The 19,771-nt window shown below is 40.8% G+C and overlaps 1 protein-coding gene across 2 annotated transcripts in view; it reads right to left on the bottom strand.

Annotated features, from left to right (window-relative positions):
* Positions 1-19,771, bottom strand: part of CAST (calpastatin) — a 53,412-nt gene that overhangs the window by 21,398 nt on the left and 12,243 nt on the right. For both annotated transcript variants that reach the window (XM_075726026.1, XM_075726027.1), the window contains exons 2-14: positions 14,087-14,146; positions 8,614-8,664; positions 8,222-8,278; positions 7,946-8,059; positions 5,701-5,826; positions 5,110-5,211; positions 4,239-4,319; positions 4,092-4,145; positions 3,406-3,498; positions 3,148-3,243; positions 2,359-2,463; positions 1,117-1,200; positions 88-135 (exon numbers count right to left, since the gene is read on the bottom strand). In XM_075726026.1, the coding sequence (XP_075582141.1) occupies positions 88-135; positions 1,117-1,200; positions 2,359-2,463; positions 3,148-3,243; positions 3,406-3,498; positions 4,092-4,145; positions 4,239-4,319; positions 5,110-5,211; positions 5,701-5,826; positions 7,946-8,059; positions 8,222-8,278; positions 8,614-8,664; positions 14,087-14,146 (1,071 nt within the window). The remainder of the gene's footprint in view (positions 1-87; positions 136-1,116; positions 1,201-2,358; positions 2,464-3,147; positions 3,244-3,405; positions 3,499-4,091; positions 4,146-4,238; positions 4,320-5,109; positions 5,212-5,700; positions 5,827-7,945; positions 8,060-8,221; positions 8,279-8,613; positions 8,665-14,086; positions 14,147-19,771) is intronic.

Raw genomic sequence — 19,771 nt, 5'->3', positions numbered from 1 at the left:
TACATAATGGCACAGAAAGAAATGATAACAGAGAGGGAGAAAACAGGGTATCTATTCACACTCCTACAATACCATCAGTTTTCTAACCTTAGGTTTTTCTTCAGGCTTTGGCAGTATTGGTTTTCCATCTTTATCCTAAAAGTAAAATAAGTATTATTGACATTTTTCCATTGTTACAATAAGTCCCATACTCCATAATCACGAGCAAAATAATATAGAATAAATGATACACACAAGATTAAATCAGTGACACAGTAACAGGAATTCCCCTAAACAGGGGAATTCTTACATGGCCAGGTAAGTGGATAAGAAAGCCAAATGTGATGTCAGCACAATACAAATGGTCCAAGAAACCAAAAAGTGTACATTCCTATCAGTATCAATATGCAGCAGGAATTAATTCCATAATAAAAGAGCAGGAATTAATCCAGTAGTAAAACAAGCTTTGAATGCAAAAACCAAACTTTTGCACTTGAACAAATATGGGGTTAAACCCCAGGTCTGCAGTCAGACAGGCTTGAAATCTCTAAAACAAGGGGTACAACTGCTCCTTTCAAAACAGAATGTTAACATTCAGCTCCAGCAAGGTCAGTTTATACAGCAACCTTGTTAACATCAGTTATACTAATAACCAATTGCAAAAACTTTCAGTTCTGAACTTTATGGAAAACACATCTCAGATTTATTGTTGTTTTGCTTAACCTTGAACAAATATCCATCACTTGAAGTGACAATATGAAAAAATGAGTGTCATTTTCATACCATTTTACAACAGTGTTTCAAGGTTACATCACAAACTGATACCCAAAAGCACTTCTGTAAAGGCACAGATTTTATAGCACTGAGGTTTAATATCAGAACCAAGTAACACCACTCTTGGAGAAGGAATACGTGACCTGGGAAGATGAGATCTTTGCTCAGAATTCCTGAAAAACCCAGTCATGCCCACAAAAGAAGGGAAGGAAATTAAGAGATACAGAAATCAGCAACAGGAGAAAGCCATTGATTAAATACTAGTTTTGCTTGTTTTCTGCATGTTCTTTCCTTCTCTGTGATGAAAGAAAGCGTCAAATGCAGCGCCCTACTTACAAAGCAATGGAGATATGAAAAACTTACCAACTCTGGTTTTAACCTGTATTCTGGAGGGATCGTATCATCACGTTCTCCAGCCTTTTCTTCTTTTTTCTCTTTAGCTTTTGCCTTAAAAAGAACAAAAAAGATCACTTAGAGAAATAAAAACTCTAAGTACACTCAACCTCACTAAGATTCTTCAGTCTACTGTTTGAAGAAGTACTAGCATCAGATAAAATTATTCCATGTATCAAGATACTACAATTCCTCAATCTATTCCTATCAAATTTCTGTGGTAAAATCATCATGGCTTAAGAATCAATGCCATATGTGAATATGGTTGTATTATTTTACATTCTAAAAAACTTCAGACACTATTCAGAGCCGTAGCTTTGTGGCAGGTACTTTCAGAATTTTTGGGGTGTACAAAGTCCTCAGGTTTCCTTGGATTTCAACACTCTGATTATACAAGCTGTAATTCTGTACCTTTTTCCATCACTCCTAATGAAACACAGCTTTTAATTTTCTGGACCGCCTTCATGAAGCAGTGCATCCACTAAGTTATCTGAAAGCCCAGACTGACTGAATCTGCAATACAACATGCTCTATTTTGTCAAAACTGAGCTCCAACATCTTCTCTTGGCAACAAATGATTTTCTGCTATTTCCCTGTCATTTGTTTGCTCTGAGCTGTAAGTGAAGACAGGGGAAAATAACTGGTATTAGTAAGGTTACAGGTGGAGTTTGCAAAACTAAACTAAAAAGTCAAAGTTAACAGGCAAACACAGGGCTACTGTTAAAATCTAACTGCTGAAGAAAAACAAGTCTTAGAAGACGCAGTGGAAGGCAAGACCCAAATTAGAAAGACAGTGGCGTCAGATAGAAAAAAGGAGTACATGCACTAAAACCCCAAAAAGTTAATTAAAAATCAAAAGCAAATAAATATGTGCAAAACAAAAGCTTGCTATAAATTGTACCCAGTAGTTTGGGGAAAAAACAACTACACCTACAACTACACAAGGAAAAGTGTATGTACGTATGCTTGTATAGCCAAGTGAAATGCTTATCGTTTTCCAGACCATCTTACTATATTCTGCTCTACCTGTATCCATGTGGGATTTCTTCTTTTCTTAATTTTCTTAATCACATAAGACTCAGACATTCCTCAGGCTTTTGACACAGAAGTTGCTTTGTTATTATTTTACACATTTGTACAGTATCTAACAAAGAGAACATGGGATTCCATGGGAGAGTCTGAAAGTGGCTATAAAAAGGAGTAAGATTATACCTCTGACACCTCTACAACAGGGCTAAGACTGTCTTCAGGTTCAGGTTCAGGTTCAGGTCCACCAAGAGTATCAAGAAGAGCTTCCACTGCGTCATCTTTAATTTCCTGTATTTAAGGAAATAAGCAAATCATTTCATTATTTCTTTAAATTGACACAGGTTTTACCTTACATGTATTTTATGTTGTATATGAAGTAAACAGCCAGCACCAGACTAGTCATTTCTGTTTGGCTTTACCTGATTTCCTTAAGATCGCATTGTAGGATATGGCTAATTATGTGGTAAGATTAGTACAGTCTAATCAAGGCATATCTCCTCTTAAGGAGAGGGGAAAGGAAAAAGCAAAACAAAAAAGCACAGTATCCCATAACACAATTGCCACATGCTTTGAAATGGCAAACCCAGAAAGTGTAAGGTCACACTTGCTCTCTACAGAGGAAAAAAGAAAGGTTTGTAAAACATGAGAAAATTACATCATATCCAAGTTTTAAACACACCTCACATAGCTACAAAAATGCATTTTTCCACTCTATTGCTTCTAATCAGAAGAACTACAGTTACCCTGCAGAAGAATCCAGAAGGAAAAATCATCTGACCCATTAAGGCCGGATCTTTCAGGTACAGTTAAGAGTCTGAGCAATGGCAATTCCTATACTTCCTGTGATAAACAGGATTTACAACTGAAAATGAGGATGATGAGCATCTTTACAGCATCAGGCACACATAAAATACGGCATGTGCTTGTAAATTTTGATTAGAAGTTAACTAGTCAAAGAATGACTATGTATACCTCTTTTGATTTTGTCTCCTTATCCTTAGGAGGAACTGAGGTCTTCACTGAACTTGCTGCTTGTGCTTGCACAATTTCTCCTTCCTTGCTTGGTTTCTTTAACATAAGGGCAAAACAAGAGATATGAAATTATGGCAAATTTGCAAAAATGAAAAGAAGGGGGAAATTGTCAAGATAATTTTAAAGCAGAATATTGAGATAATAGTAACAGTATTTCATTGCAATAAATGCATGCAATGGCAATAAAAATATGAATACCTCTGTCAGACTCTTCTTTTCTTCAGCAGGAGCAGTACTACAGGTGAAGTCAGACGACAGGGCCTCTGCAAGCTCATCATCTGTCATTGGTTTCTGAGCAAGAAATAGCAAACTAGGTTATGATTATTAAAGTTCAAATATCAATGCTGTAAAACTTGGTTTAAAAATCTGAGTGTGTTCCATGCTTACTCATACAATGACCTCATAAGCACACGCTGCTGTCACAGAAAAAACAAAGGTATTTCCCCTCACTGGTTGATTCATTTTTTAGATAAGCTTTTATCTTCATATGTTAAACTTATAAACAGTAAAATTAAGCTGGCTTACAGAATTCTTTTGCTAAGTATAGAAATTCAAGTAATCTTTGCTAAAGACATTACAAAGAGACTCCTGCATGCACAGCTACTATTTCTTCCCTTTGTTATTATTACTCCAAATATCTCTATGAGCATTTATTTGACTTCTTTCAGCTTCAGTCAGTGTCCTGAAAATTCCTACTTTTTTATTAAAAACATCTGTGCCAAACTCTATTTAGTTTTACCCATATCTATGTTATCTGGCACTCCACAGCCCTCCCCCACTTCCTGGGATTTTTGGAAGACAGGTAACTTTTAAATTTTCCTAGCAATCCAACAATAATTGAGTTATTTTCACCTTCCAATATTAAAAAAAAAAAAAAGTCTTACTTCATCTCGTTCATCTACTTTTGGTGGGACTCCATCTTTGCCATCCCCTTTGCTCTAAAACGAGAATTCATTTTGTAGTAAATGTGAAGCAAGAAGATACAATATGAAACAAAACAAGCATCAAGAATATTTTTTTAACTCACTAACCTTCAACAATTTAACATACTCTGGAGGGAGACTACCTTCCCGTTTACCCATTTCTTCCAAGTATCTTGAAGATATATCTTCCTATGAAAAGAATGCACACATTACTGTTTTTGTACTCTTGTTTACTGAAATAAATTTCTAATGTAGAGCTATCTACAGTGATACTTCTGGAAGAAAAATACAAGGGCTGGCTAGGTCAGAGGGCCAGTCCTGGACTGTGGCTATATAGTGTCTTTCAGAACCTAGTGTCATGCACATGCATCTCAACTAGCTTCAAGTGTGCATGTCATCTAGCAAAACTCTGCATCTCCATTGCCAGATTCCTTCTGCATTAATATAAGCCATTTCAGTGTCTCAGACCACAGACTGTACTGCTGTACCTAGATTGATTTTTAAGTATTTATAAATTCCAAAATTTTTATCATGGCCAAGTGCTGCACTGAGCCATTGAGCTTCTAATCTTAATCCTTCTTATGTTAGTCTCCCATTCTAACTCAGAAAAGGTATGCATTCTTCCCCAAATTCTCAATATTTTACTCTTTCTCAAGTAGAAATGGTATCTCCTAGGTTGTTTATGCTCTCTTATATGTCCACCACTGCCTTTTGTAAATCCACTGGAGACCACGCTTGGAAGTCAGTTCAAAAAGCAACAAACTTTCTTTGTTGACACTTTACTGTTTTCTAGTGCAATACATACCTAACTGTATCATTTCTCTATTACTGAAAACAACACTAAAATGCAACTGTGCAAACTCTGGTTTACCTCTTAGCAGATCAAAGTGACAAATACTGCATCAAAGTAGCAGTGAGCAACTACAGACACATTTTAGAGATGAATCTTTTAAAAAATAAAAATAAAAAATGAAAATACCGTCACTTCCGGACCAGTGTAAACAGGACTAGTAGGCACATCATCTTCAGGTCCACCTAGGGTATCTATTAGGCTATCTAGTGCCGACTCATCCATACCAGGCTAAAAAATAAGTAGACCATTACAGAAGTTATCACACTGTACAAAGGAAAAAAAGAAAACTGAATCATCTGATGAATCTGTAGAAAACTCCTGGAAACCAAACCAAAAGCTTTCTTTCAGTCGGTCCTGCACTTGCCAATTTTTCAGTGAGAACTGTTCTTAAACTCATTTCCCAATGTCAGTAATAAGATCGTTTGTATTTACATACCAGCTGATATACATGCATACATATACAAACATAATTGAAGATAAAGCAAAATTAATTTTATGCTAGTTGTGGTAAAAGTGATTCTAAGTAAGTCCTATTTGACAAAACACAAGTGACGTGCCACTAGTTTATTACCTACTCTTTCAGGTAAGTCCTTCACCATATGTAACTACTGCACAGCAATACTTCAGCAGTTACCCATTTCTTTTTCCTGAAACTGAAGTGAAAGTTTCCTGAAACTCTCTAAGACATTTTCACAAGGGAAGCATTTGTTTACCAACCTCAGTGCTTGACTTATCAGCTGCAGTAACCACACTTGCACCGGCTACGCCTGTGCCAGCTGTGCCTGTGCTGGCTGCGCCTGCATCAGCTGCACGAGCCACTATGGACGTCTTCTCAGACTTAGGCTGGAGAAATAAGAGAAAAAATTAAGAGATGGCTTTATTATATAGCCCTGTGTTAAAAGTTCTAGAGACAAAACAAAGTAAAACAGAGATGTTCTCAGGAATGCCTATCTATAGTCCCTCCTCATCTATACTTTGAATAAAAAAGATAAGCTGGTTCTGCCTACTGGCTGAGTGGTCTGGAAGTTGAGCAGCTACAGCTTGCATGATATTGAGCCCAGCCTAAAACATCCAACTCTGAGGCTGCACTTAATTTTCTGGACCCAGCCGCTGGCTACTACACCTGCACAGCATCCAGATGCTTGGGCAGAGCAAGCTACCATCTACCTGCAATACTATGGAGACATACTCTGTTTACAGTGTGCTTTTGCTGCGAGAAAGAAAGCATGCAATTTTAAGTACTCTACCTCCTTACTCTTTACCAGTAAAAGAACACGGCAGTGCAGAAAGACTATTAGGCCCCTTCCAAGTCTTCTGAAAGCTTTCATTTACACCTAATACACCGTTAACACCAGCAGCAAATACTGCTCAAACAGATAGGGTGAAAACTGCTTCAAAAGTTAGGTGCAGGAGCAACACCAATACAAAATGCAGACTTCTGCATTACTGACATTCTCATTTATTGCAAAAAAAGTGGGCTGTTGTAGAGGTGCAGGAATCCTTCATGTTACTCTGGTCTCATCACCCAGACACATGCAAACTAGAAGACCAAAAGATCTAGATCCTGACTCTAATACACACTTTTGCTCCAGCTTTTTCTCCACTTGCCCCTCTGAAATGACCCCTCCCCAACTTCTTCCCCAGCCTTTCTCTTCCTAGTTTTTTTCAGGGTCTTGCAGTCAGGGTGTACGTGTTGCCCTACTGCAAATGGATAACCTGCTGACCTGCTGCATTTGGTGCCAACACTGCTACTACAAACATGCCTGAAAGTCCACAGGTGAAGGAGCTCCATGATGGCAATGCTCATGCAAACAAAGTATTTGCTTGAAAGACCAGATGGTCCCTTCTGTTCACCTTCAGCAGTGAAGGGGCAAGGGAAGAGACTGACAAAGAACCCATTACACCCACGTAGCTGCAAGGAACTTGCAAAAAGCTTGCATGAAAGACAGAGGAGCCCCAAACACGTAACACATGGGAACAGGGCTACAATTGTGATAATCTTAATGTCACTTGCTTGGCTAACAGCCAGAGTGTGTTGGACAACGAAAGCAGACTGTCATGGTTTAGCCCCAGCCAGCAACTCAGCACCACGCAGCCGCTCGCTCACTCCCCCTACCCTGATGGGATGGGGGAGAGAATCGGAGGAGTAAGAGTGAGAAACACTCCTGGGTTGAGATAAGAACAGTTTAATAACTGAAATAAAGTAAAATAGTAATGATAATAATAACAATGTAAGAATGATGATAATAACAAATAACATACAAAGCAAGTGATTGCTCCTCCCAGCCAACCCCCCACAGTTTCTATACTGAGCATGACGTCATATGGTATGGAATAGCCCTTGGGGCAGGTTGGATCAACTATTCTGGCTGTGCCCCCTCCCAGTTTCTTGTGCACCTGGCAGAGCATGGGAAGCTGAAAAGTCCTTGACTAGCATAAGCAGTACTTAGCAGCAACTAAACCATCAGTGTGTTATCAACATTGTTCTCATACTAAATCCAAACCACAGCACTATGCCTGCTACTAGGAAGAAAATTAACTCTCTCCCAGCCGAAACCAGGACACAGATGTACAAAGAGGACAACAGAAGGTGGATGCACATCAGGATCACCAAACCACCAGCACAAACTACCAACACCATCTGGCTGGGCAGCTTTATCTGAAGCTGATGCTTACCCATTAATGCTGTCATGGGTTAGCTGGAAGTGGTATATTCAAGATGTTGTTTAAATTAATTAGCGGGTAAAGCGTGAAGTTTCTAAGTCCGAGATTTTAAAGCAGCACAAGGAGGTTTGTCATACACACCTCTGAACACAAAAGAGCTTTTGAGCTTTTCTACCTTGTGATTTTTGGGGCCCTGGTCTCACTTTACAATATTCAGCGTAAGAATCCATCCTGATGTGGATTTCTAACCCCTACAATAACATAAATAATAAAAATTGGATTGCTACTTCTACTATACCTTTGGTGTCTCTATGGAGGTTGCTTGTGGAGGCTGATCAGCTTGAGTTGTAGTTACTTTTCCTGTATTATTTGGTTTAGAAGTTGTTACAGAAGACGAGGTTTGGCTTTTTGCCTGTGTAGAGATAAACTATTATCATTAGATATGGAAGTACTTGTGGGCTGGCTTTGTTTATTTTTAAAATTTTTTTTAAATGAAAGAAAGAAAGAAGAAAAATACCACAAGAAGCCCTCATTAAAAAAAAAAACAAAGAGATATAAAAATTATACAACTTACATCACTGGCTTCCTTTTGCCTCCCTTCAGACATCTGTTTATTTTGAGAGTCTGTTGGCTGTCATAAAATAAAAAATAGAGATCATTTACCCTTACCACCATTCAATGCTATGGAACATGATCTACACTAGTTCAAGTAAGCACAAGACAGATTCAAAGATGGTTAACAGAACACTTCTTCAGCTGTTGTGAAGCAATAAAGCATCCTGACTGTTCCCCCAAACACTGCATTTCCACACCTGTCAGCTCCTAGTGCTTTTGTACACAGGCATGTTACTAATCACATGGCACTTTCATGTGGCACAGTAGTAGCAAAAAGTTTAGCCTCTTTTTTCAAAGTTAGTCAGAGACCAAAGTACAACAACTTGCCAAAGGTGAAAAATAAGTACTTACCCTGGTTGACTGTGAGTCTTTTCCGGATTCTGTTTTGGTTGTTGCTGCAGACTGAAATATAAGCAATATATATTCAGACAAAGATTAATATGCTTGGTTATTTCTAAGGGGTCGGCTTATATAAAGAAGAATATCAGACAGGTTCACACTGGTGAGCACACATTTTACGTACTAATATACAGCGCTTTGACCTTGCAGTTTACAACATCCTGGCATAGACCTCCACTCCAGCAATCTAAGAGCACTCAAATGTGTGCAGACAGACACACACGCTCCTCACATGAAGGATCAAAAAGAGAAGGAAAGAAGATATTAAACAAATACAACAAACAGTTTGATTTACACCTGAAAATTTTCTGCAGCCGTGCCACAGAACTGATTCCTGTGATTCACCTCAAGTCAAAGTACAGTAAGCAGTAAATTACTACTAGTAGGAACATGTCAGAACAAACACTGAAATATTAAGGAACAGTTTTATCTGATACAAAGAAAGAAAAGTGAAAACGCCAGCCTCCTCGCCATATTTTTCTTACTGTTTTTAATTGCTCTTGCTACTTCAGCTGTGCTATGATTAACACAAAAGGGGCCAGTGTGGCTACTGGAAAGTCATCTAGCGATGCCAAAGAGAAGGCTGTTGCCTACTGCATGAGCCTTAGGCACTCTGGCCGCTGAATGGCCAGGGGCGTGCACAGACCCGGCCAGGGGAGTGTGATCTCATCTGCCCGGAGCAGCACCGGGTGCACAGTGGCAGACACAGACCCTGAAGCCTGGGCCCTTTCCCTGCTTGGGGCTGGCATCCCTGCGCTTCCGCTGGAACCGGCGCGGGACGCCAGCACCGTGTCTCACTGCACTGTCCACCTGCAGCACAGAAGTTTTTTTGAGAGGCCACAGACAGAAGCCTTCTTTATCCCCTCTACCCTACTAATACACTGCACATATTTAAAGTTACTAAGAGACAAGTAACAGTGTTTTTTTCCCCAGTAGCCTATTAGAAGCCAGTGAACAACCAAATAAAAAAATCTATTAGGTGGTAATTTATATTTTTTCATTGCTTTGTAATTGTTTCATTTCAGCTGCCAAACATTAATTACCATTTAGATATAACCAGCTTCTGTTTTCCAGCTGACCACACAGCAAAATTTGCTAAATTTGTTTACCATTTGTTATGCAAGTATTCACACCCACATACTGAACCACAGAGACTTGGTTGGGAAATCCTGAACATGCATAAAAGTGTAGATGCCCGGGCATAAGCTTGGCAAAGGTCTCGAAGCTGTAGACCACAGTAAAGACCACAACAAGTCACAACAGGTAAAATATTGATAGAGAGAGAGAACAAAAATTTCTCAAAGTGGGGAAAAAATTTAAAATTAAAAGAAAAAAAATTGCTTAACCTCTCAAAATCTCAAAACCCCTTTGGATTTTCTCTTGATGTCTACCCTGATTAAAACACGGTACTTCTCAGGTTCAGTCACACTTTATATGCTGACACATTGTATTGGGTTTGTGTGGCAAGGTTTTGGTAGCGAGGGGGCTACAGGGGTGGCTTCTGTGAGAAGTTGCTAGAAACTTCCCCTATGTCCAATAGAGCCAATGCCAGCTGGCTCCAAGACGGACCCACCACTGGCCAAGGCCGAGCCATCAGCGATGGTGGCAGCACCTCTGGGATAACGTATTTAAGAAGGGGGGGAAAAACCCACAACCCGACACAAACTCCAGCTGGAGTGAGGAGGGGGAAGTAGCCCGTGGGAAGGACCCACGATGGAGAAGTTGGTGGAGGACTGTCTCCCCTGGGAGGGACCCCACGCTGGAGCAGGGTAAGAGTGTGAGGAGTCCTCCCCTGAGGAGGAAGGAGCAGCAGAGACGACATGTGATGAACTGACCGCAACCCCCATTCCCCGTCCCCATGTGCTGCTCAGGGGGAGGAGGTGGAGAAAATCAGGAATGAAGTTGAGCCTGGGAAGAAGGGAGGGGTGGGGGGAAGATGTTTTAAGATTTGGTTTTATTTCTCATTACCCTACTCAGTTTTGATTAGCAATAAATTAAACTGATTTTCCCCAAGTTGAGTCTGTTTTGCCTGTGATGGTAATTGCTGAGTGATCTCCCTGTCCTTATCTCGACCCACGAGCTTTTCTCTCCCCTGTCCAGTGGAGAAGAGGAGTGATAGAGCAGCTTGGTGGGCACCTGGCATCCAGCCAGGGTCAACCCACCACACACTTGTACATCCTCATGTTTATTTACTTGCACTTCTATCAACACCCGTCAACAGCTGTATAGAACATAAATTCACATTCTTAGTCTGCCAAACCAGTTATTAGCAACTGCATGACTTTTCTTATATATTGTAAATATTATTTTACTAAATACTTAATGTATTTTTTGTGTAGGGTATGCATTATTCATTATTCTTGCATATCTTTTAAAATGTGCAGAGCTGCTCACACTATAAAATAGTGAAGAATATATGGACTCATATGGGCAATGCTTTGATTCCAGACTTAAACACACACGAAGATGCTAAGGCCATGTGAAAACACATGATCATGAACACATACATGCTCACACACACACACACACAGAGACACATCTATTTAGATACATTTTTAGCAATAACAAAGTTCAAATCCAATTAAAAAAAATTATTACCAGGCAATTCAAACCAACAATTTTAGTATGAGACTATACATTCAAAGGTGACTATTCAGTCATCCTTTAAACAGTCAGCTGTGAGCAGTCACAGCCTGAAGCCATAGCATCAGTTTACAATGTACACTGAACTCCTACAGGGAAAAAAGATGTTCCAACTCCCCTGCTACTGCCTGCTTCCACCTGCACTGTGCCAGCATCTGAGAGGCTGCATTTTAATCTGACTCAGGAAACTGAAAAGTAGCCTGGAAAAGAAAAAAATAGTATTTTTTAACTAGTTCCCTAGTTTACAGCGCAGTTGCACAAATGTGTGCAAAAGGAAGAAAGCTGACTGGGATTTGTTTTTCTTGGCAGCAGCAGCAGCACCCTGCTTCCTCCATTCCTCTAGCAAAAGCCACAGGGCACCTGCTCTCCAGCCTCATCCTCCAATCTTTCCACCTAACCTCCAGGGCTTCGCCTGCAAAACAAGGAGTTCAACATTCCTTCCTCTGCCTCAGAAACTCACAGCTTTCTCAGATGGGCATAACCCCGAGGGTCAATCTGAGACCAAGGATTCACATACACAGAGCTGAAAGCGAAAAAGGGGTCCAGAGCACGTTTAAGAGCAGCTGCACACTAGAGAGACTCTAAGACAGATAAATGATACACGGTTACAGCAGGCAGTTAGGAAAGAGTTGTTAATTTGTAAGAAATGTAGGACTAGAAGTGACAGTGACTCAGCAACCTGATTTCTTTTCAAAGTCTACTGTCAAAATGCAGATGACTTGCTGTCGTGGTTTAGCCCCAGGCAGCAACTCAGCACCACGCAGCCGCTCGCTCACTCCCCTTACCCCGATGGGACGGGGGAGAGAATCGGAGGAGTGAGAAACACTCCTGGGTTGAGATAAGAACAGTTTAATAATTGAAATAAAGTAAAATAGTAATGATAATAATAACAATGTAAGAATGATGATAATAATAACAATATACAAAGCAAGTGATGGACAAAGCAGTTGCTCACCACCCGCCGACCGATACCCAGACAGTTCCCGAGCAGCGATTGCTGCTCCCCAGCCAACCCCCCCCCCCAGTTTCTATACTGAGCATGACACCACATGGTATAGAATAGCCCTTTGGGCAGGTTGGATCAACTGTTCTGGCTGTGCCCCCTCCCAGTTTCTTGTGCACCTGGCAGAGCATGGGAAGCTGAAAAGTCCTTGGCTGGCATAAGCAGTACTCAGCAACAACTAAACCATCAGTGTGTTATCAACATTCTTCTCCTACTAAATCCAAACCACAGCACTATGCCTGCTACTAGGAAGAAAATTAACTCTATTCCAGCTGAAACCAGGACACTTCTTTAATCCAGCAGGAGGAAGGCATTAATAATGAGACAGACATTAAAAGAAACCACTAATTGTCTTACACATGCAAACGCAGGACATTGTTTCAAAGGGATTTGTGTTTACCAGTCTCACAGTGCTGAAGCACAGTATGCCTCTGCTACTCTATTTTTGTCTCATCTTGCAAACACCAGTTTCAAAGATCTGATTAGAAATTTAACACATTCTTCTAGAGTTTTTTCAAATTTTAAGCTGGGAAAGACCATAACTACTTTTAGATAGCTGGCTGGGTTAAACCATATGGAGAGGTGTGTCAGTAATGAACATGACACAAATGAATTTGCTAACAAACATAACAGGAAGATGAAACTGGAGACGTGCAGATACCTTCATTTATGAATAATGATGATCACGCACAAATGGAAATGGTTTAATTGTCATCCAGCGCCCTGCTACTAGTCTCAGTCTTACACATGTACATGGAGGAAAAGGGTTTTAAAAGGTGGAGGGGAATGTAATGGCTAACTTCAAGATGGAGCTAGGCTATCCTCAGAGACGCACGCTAAAATGACAAGCAGTGACAGATTCAAGTTGCAGCAAAGCAACTTCTCATTTGATAAAAGAAAAAAAAATCATTGTAATGAAGGTAACCAAACATCGGAACTGGCTACCCAGAGATGTTGCGCGATCTGCATGTGCAGGTATTCAAAACTTGTCTGGCAAGGCCTTGAGCAGTCTGATTTACCTGCAGAGCTGGCTCTGCCTGGGTGGGAGAGCTGGACCCGATGCTCTCCTGAGGCCTCTTCTACTAACCTTCTACTCTACCCTCACTAAGGCAAGTGCTCCTTTATTCATATTTACACAAGCTGCAGACAGTCCTCAGTTTTACCACTGCACAAGTCCCTGCTGGTCTAGTTTGGTATTCAATGTTTTTGTTGGTTTCACTGTTACGATTATGGAAAATGAAGGAACGAGGGAATCATTAATCATTTCTTTAAATAATATACATAAATTCTGTTAGGCAACAGATTATGACTCTCTTCTAACACGTAAAGTACGTGATTGATGACACAGCTTCAACACTAAAGAAGTTCTAGTCATAAGACAAGACAGAACAAGCATAAAGGACAAAGGCAAGGAAGCTGTCAGACAGACAAAGATACGAGATTAACGAGAAGATGCAATTGTATGTACACTGAAAGCTGACACTCGTCCTGAATTCTTTGAATATGTGAAGAAGTATCATTAGGTAAATAACCCTGTAATTACACTGGAGGGAGCTATATACATGTCATGTATAGCTAAAATTAAAATTAGTATTGCTGTCATAAAATCCTCTGAGTACTTTGTGCAGCATTTTTTAGATTTTTTTTGAAGAGGAAACTAAGCTGCAGAGAAGAAATATGCAAAGTAAAGTTACTGAGTATCGAAGTATTAAAAAAGAAATCCCCTTGCTTCATATATTTGTGATTAACTGCAAGCATGAGTTTCTCAGGAATTCATACCTTTGTTTCAGATGGCTTCATAATTTGTGTTTTTGATGCATCTGAAGAGGGGGACTGCTTCTGACAGAAAAAAGAAAGCATATTAATTAATTTCACCTTTGTTACACATACTACTATTAAGCAGTCATAAGCAACCTGCATTCATTAGACATCCAGCTAAAAATTAAGAATAAATTATTGTTGAAAATTAGATTTATCATTTTAGACCTTCTGTCTTGTTTGTATTCCTACAATACATGTATGTAGGATTTTAACAGCATGATGCCCACAGATCTTCTCACAGCATTTTTTTTCCTCTGACATGTACTGAAAGCACATTTCATACCAAGCATCAAAGCAAACTCAAATACTGCTGTCACATACTGAAGCATATACACTTACTGTGCAGGATTCTTCCACATTGCACTTTTGGATTTACAAGTTTGCCACACAAAATATTTAATACTAAACTAGCAAACTCAAATATGTTGAGATTAAAAGGCATAATTAATCTGTATGTAACACACACATAAGTGTTTCTATGTATCATGCAACCCTTTCGGAAAAACTGCTTATGACGCAGTCTGTTTTCCTAGCTTCAGTGATGTTAATCATGTTTTAATCCTGCTGTCACTGTATCAAACTTCAAAACCCAGAAATGAATATTCTAATTGTCTCATCAATACTTTATACAGATGTAATACTACCTCTCTATTCCTGCTTCTTGTTCCTCTGCTTAAAGCTGTATTTGCCATCTCGATCACAGCAACACATTCATAGTTTACGTTTAAATGAACAGCACAAGTTATCGATTTTTCTGGATTTTTTTCTTCATGTTTACCATGCCACTTGCTGCATGAAAACATGCATTGTCTGAATGAACTCAGAAGCCATATTACTATTCCATACCTGGGGTTATTTCTTACTTCCACATGGAAAATTTTTCCATTTCCAGAACTTTTCATAGTACAAGCATTTCTCAACAATAAGACAAAAGTTGTACAGTATTTAAAAGGTACACTATGGCTGTAACAGTGTGCTCTCCCTGCCAGCATATCTGGTATCTTGCACAACCTTATTAAGAGGTTTGACTACTCTAAATATACACTAGAGAGAATTTGCAATTGTCACACAACAGAAATGTAAGCAAATAGTATCTGTTTCCATATATGTATACACTTATAGATTGACTACGTAATAGGTGGGAACTTATGTATGGGTGGAGATGTACACAGGAATGTATAGAGCCTCCTACACCAGGACAGGGAACAAAAGGTTTTAAACAACCTTTTTATGCATTTCCATTACCACCATCAGGTAATCTGTAGGCAACACCTTATTTTTCTTAATTTGCCCTTTAACAGTTTTCCCTTTTCTCTTCTTTCTTCTTTGTGAAATTAATCTGAATTCCTTCTACATGACTAACAAGTAGGTATCTGTTCTACACCTTCATTAGTCACCCTAATCCCTGTCCATTTAATAAAACCACATTTATCTGAGCCCTTCTCCCCTCTTCCCCTCTGAAAACTCCTACCAAGTCTTTTTCTTCTAACACACCGAAAAATTCTTTCCCAAGTTCCAGCGCAGCAGCACCACTACAACCTGCAGAGGTTAGTGAAAACCTCCCAAAGAAACTAGCTGCTGCTTCTTTCTGCCCTGTCCAGCTGGATGGCAGCAACCAGCAGCAACTAAGAGATGAGTTTAAATACTCATGGAGGAAGAAGAGTAGTTTGAGGATAGAAAATGGTTTATGCATGGCTGCTGATCAGTGGCTACGAAGAATACCATGCCATCCTCCCCAAAACCACTCAGGGTTGATTTGGGAAAAAAAAAAACCTGTCCTGGGGAGCTGGTGGGGTGAAGCGAGAAAGGTGGCGGAGAGCAGAGGACACCCTCCCACAGACCACTGCACTGCCTCGCATCATTTACAGCACTTTGCTTGAATTCCCCACCATTCCATTCTTCCACTCCCTCCCCAAAAAGAGCCACTACAAGGAGGAAGGGGGTCTTTGTCCTACCCAGTCCTTTAGTGCTTGGGGTCTGCAACCACGCTGAGCCTTGCAGATTGACAACGCAAGAAGCTGCCAAGATCCAACCCCTTGTTTGGTAGCCACCATGCAGCTGGTCAACACCAGCCTGACTTTGGGGGACTACTTTTTACTGCGGATTGTTCTGCTTTTCCTCTTCCGAGGGCTGTGCACTGTGGCTAGCCATGCCCAGCTGTTAACCGGCTGCATTTGCTGCAGCCTGACAGCCAGGCTGCGGAAGGGGTGAAGCAACACATGGACACACGTCAGGCGTGGAGGTAAATATTAAAACGCTGCCTAGCAACCAGCATAATAACCGCCTGACGCACAGTTGCCGCAGCGGCTGCGGCCCGGGCAGGCACACCCTGCTCGCACCCAAGGGTGGTGAACCCCCGCCACGACCTGGACAAAACACCCCCTCGCAAAAAGGTTATGCTGCCAAACAGAAAAGCAAAGACAAGGAGAGTTCGACTTGCTCCGGAAAAAGCCAGGTGCTCCCGCGGAGAGAGCAGTTTTTGTTGTGCTGTTAGGGATGGCCAGAGGGCAGAGCCAACAGATGGAAAAATGAGCGTCACTGCTGCTGACGCTTGTTCCTTCTGTGGCTGCACCCCTGTGGGTCCTGCCCGGACACAGGTACAGGTGTTGGAGGGTGCTGTGCCAGCCCCAGTCCTAACCTGCAGGGAAGTTCCCCTGCAAGCAAAGGGGCAGCTGGGGGGTCCTGGCCCAGGGCATGGCTGCTGCACAGCTCTTCAGAAAGCACCTTCATGCAAGCTGGGAGAGGAGGCAAACTCCACAGCAAAGCATCCACGACCACAGGGAGCTCACTAGCAGGGAGCATGCAGCGATGCTCCTCCCTGCAAAGGAACCCACCAGCAGGACGAGACCCCCACAACCACCAGAGAACAGGCTCAAAAGATAGAGAAGAGGTTAATACTGATTAAGCGAAGACTGCTACCTGTTAATTACCCCACCCTGCTAGCAGAGCTGTCGGGTGACAGGCAGCATGATGGCTGCAGTATCACAGCAGGTGCTCTCACCAGCCCGCCTGGCAGGCAGGACAGGCACAGACAGACAGACAGGCACAGGAACTGACCAGTGGAACTCAGAGGCTCTTGGCCATGAGTTAGAGGACGGCTTTCCAGGAACGGCTGATGAAGAGGCTGGGGATCTAATCTGATAAGGGAAGGAATACCCTTAGAAACTCGTTAGTCGAATTAGCGGGACAGTCGTAACAGCAAAACTGCCACAAAAGCAAAAAAGTGGGTTAGTAAAACAAAACAAAAAAGCCTACCAAAAATGGGTTATCTAGTCTCACTGTGTGTACATCAGAAATCTGGAAGTAAAAGGGAAAGTGCAACAGGAGAAGAAAACAGAGAAGGTAAAGGTGACAAACATCAAGAGAACATAATTTTATCTACTCAGGGAACTGGATGCAAATGCCTGTTTGGAAAAAGAAAATGGTACGTGAAGAACTCCATGAAAGCTCTCAGTTATGGAAAGCTGGAAATCACCGAAACTACCCCATACGCAATGTAGCGAGAGCTATCATCAACTAAAACTATCATGGACAAGACTGATCAGACTGCAGGAGGACATTGCCCACCCTTAGAAAGGAGCAGCCAGGTAACAAGGGAGTAATGAGCTACCTTCAAAAAGAGAACAGATCCTGAAAACATTTACCAAGCAACCAATACAGAAACTTAGATGGTAACAAGAGAGTAAGAAAGAATCAACAGATTGGTCAGGAATAAAGCAGGTAAAGACAATGTAACACTTAATACACTCAAACATGGAAATAAGCCTGGTGGATAAAAATGAAAGAACCTCCACAGGAGGACACACTGTCACTGCAACTTTTCACAGTACTTGAGGTGACATTTTCTCAAATGAAACGGGGAAGTTAGTGTGTAACACTGGGTTACAAGCTTGCTTTCAGCCAGCTTCCAGCCTGAACATTTCAGGGAGTCTGACAGGCTGGTGGTAGGTTGAAGGAGATCAGACGCAATGACACAAAAACCCAAAAGCTAGGCAGGCAGCAGTACTGACAAAAATAAATAAGGTTACAATGCCACTGCCTGAGATACTCTTGCCAAAAACAGCCAAGGAAAGAGGAATCAGAGATAAAAATCTGTTACTGTGGCAACATAAATACAAATGTAAAATACAGAATAACTTCCCATCTTTTTGGCTTGAGCTTCTCTAGGTCAAGTGCTAGGACAGTTTTGGCCATCACACTGCGGTACAGATGAATAAAGAAAGATCTGAGGATGGGTTTAGGAAAAAAAAATCCCCGAAGATGAAGTATGTATGAGGAACTTAGTGAACAGGAGAAGCAAGTCGGCACCTTTGTCCTCTAGTCAGGGAGCCAAGAAAACAGGAAAAGAAGAAGAAACCGGCTTATTCTATAACAAAGAATCTGTCAAGTCAGAGCTCAAAGATCTTCCTTCTTGGCAGAGGCTACCTAGATGAACCAGGCACTTTCAGCCCTGCCAGCTTTGGGCCAGCTTAAATAAATATTTTCTGAGTGATCTGGCTGTACTCAGTCTAGGACAGAGGACTGAAGAGCCACCTGAGTACTCTTTTGGGCTTACACACCTTGCACATGAATGAGTTGGGACTGCGTCTCAGGCTTACAGCTAACATCAACTTTATTATATCAGCATTACTAACTTACATGGTTACTTCAATACAGCTGTGTAATGCAAGGCAAAACCTAATCAACCTGACTACAAATGGTGACTTCTCTACATGAATGGTTCTGTTACTAAGCTTTAATAAACAGTGTTTGCAAGATGCGGGCAGCAAACGCTCTTCAGAGAACTTCTGTGAAAAATAACAGGTTATTTCACTTAAGTGTAAAATAGTACTTGAGCTGTTACAGGTTAAATCTCTCACTTGCTTTCATGGTGTGTGGTAATGGCCATGCAACCCTCACCTCCCCAGACACACAAAGGCTGCCAGCAGCAGAAGGCAGGCCAAGGATGGCATTTCCGAGAGGCCATTCCAGCATCTCACAATGCACTTTGTAACACTGCGAGCAAAGCAATGCAGAATCTTCCAAACAGATTCGCGACGAAGAATCAATACTGCGATCTGTGGCATAAACACAATTGCATTAATTTTCCATTAAGCCAAGTGGAGTTGCAAGACACAATCTGAGCCAACACCTGTCTGTGTGAGTGCATATGTGCAAATATATATATATAAAAATACATAAACCTACATACTTAAAGCTACACAGCAGCTAAGATATGCAGTGACTTAAAACTGGAAAAGAATGTAGCAAATTATAATTTATTTTATATAAAATCTTTACATAGATTTTATGATTACAGTATCTGTAATAGCCGAGTTAAAAATTACAAATTTGAGTGCTTCTGTGTCATTTTCCATCCCAAGTAATTCTGGAAATATGCTACTGTTTTCTAATTACTGTTCTTATATATAGGTCTCCTATTAAGTTGTTAAGAAAAACACTACCTTTTTAAAAGAAAGATAATAAACCCCCATGCAACCAAGAGAACAATATTTTTTTCCAAGATTTCAGGCTCTCAGTTAATTCTGTGGAGGTTTAATATTAAAAACCTAATGAAATGGAATAGCAGGATATAGGTGGCCAGTTAATACCTGTATATTATTCAGACACTGGTATATTTACACAAAACATGCCTACTATGTA

The sequence above is a fragment of the Pelecanus crispus genome, chromosome Z (assembly GCF_030463565.1).
Source record: "Pelecanus crispus isolate bPelCri1 chromosome Z, bPelCri1.pri, whole genome shotgun sequence".
In the NCBI taxonomy this organism is placed as follows: Eukaryota; Metazoa; Chordata; class Aves; order Pelecaniformes; family Pelecanidae; genus Pelecanus; species Pelecanus crispus.
The sequence above is the reverse complement of the archived record's forward strand: the minus strand, read 5'-3'. Positions and strand labels throughout refer to the sequence as shown.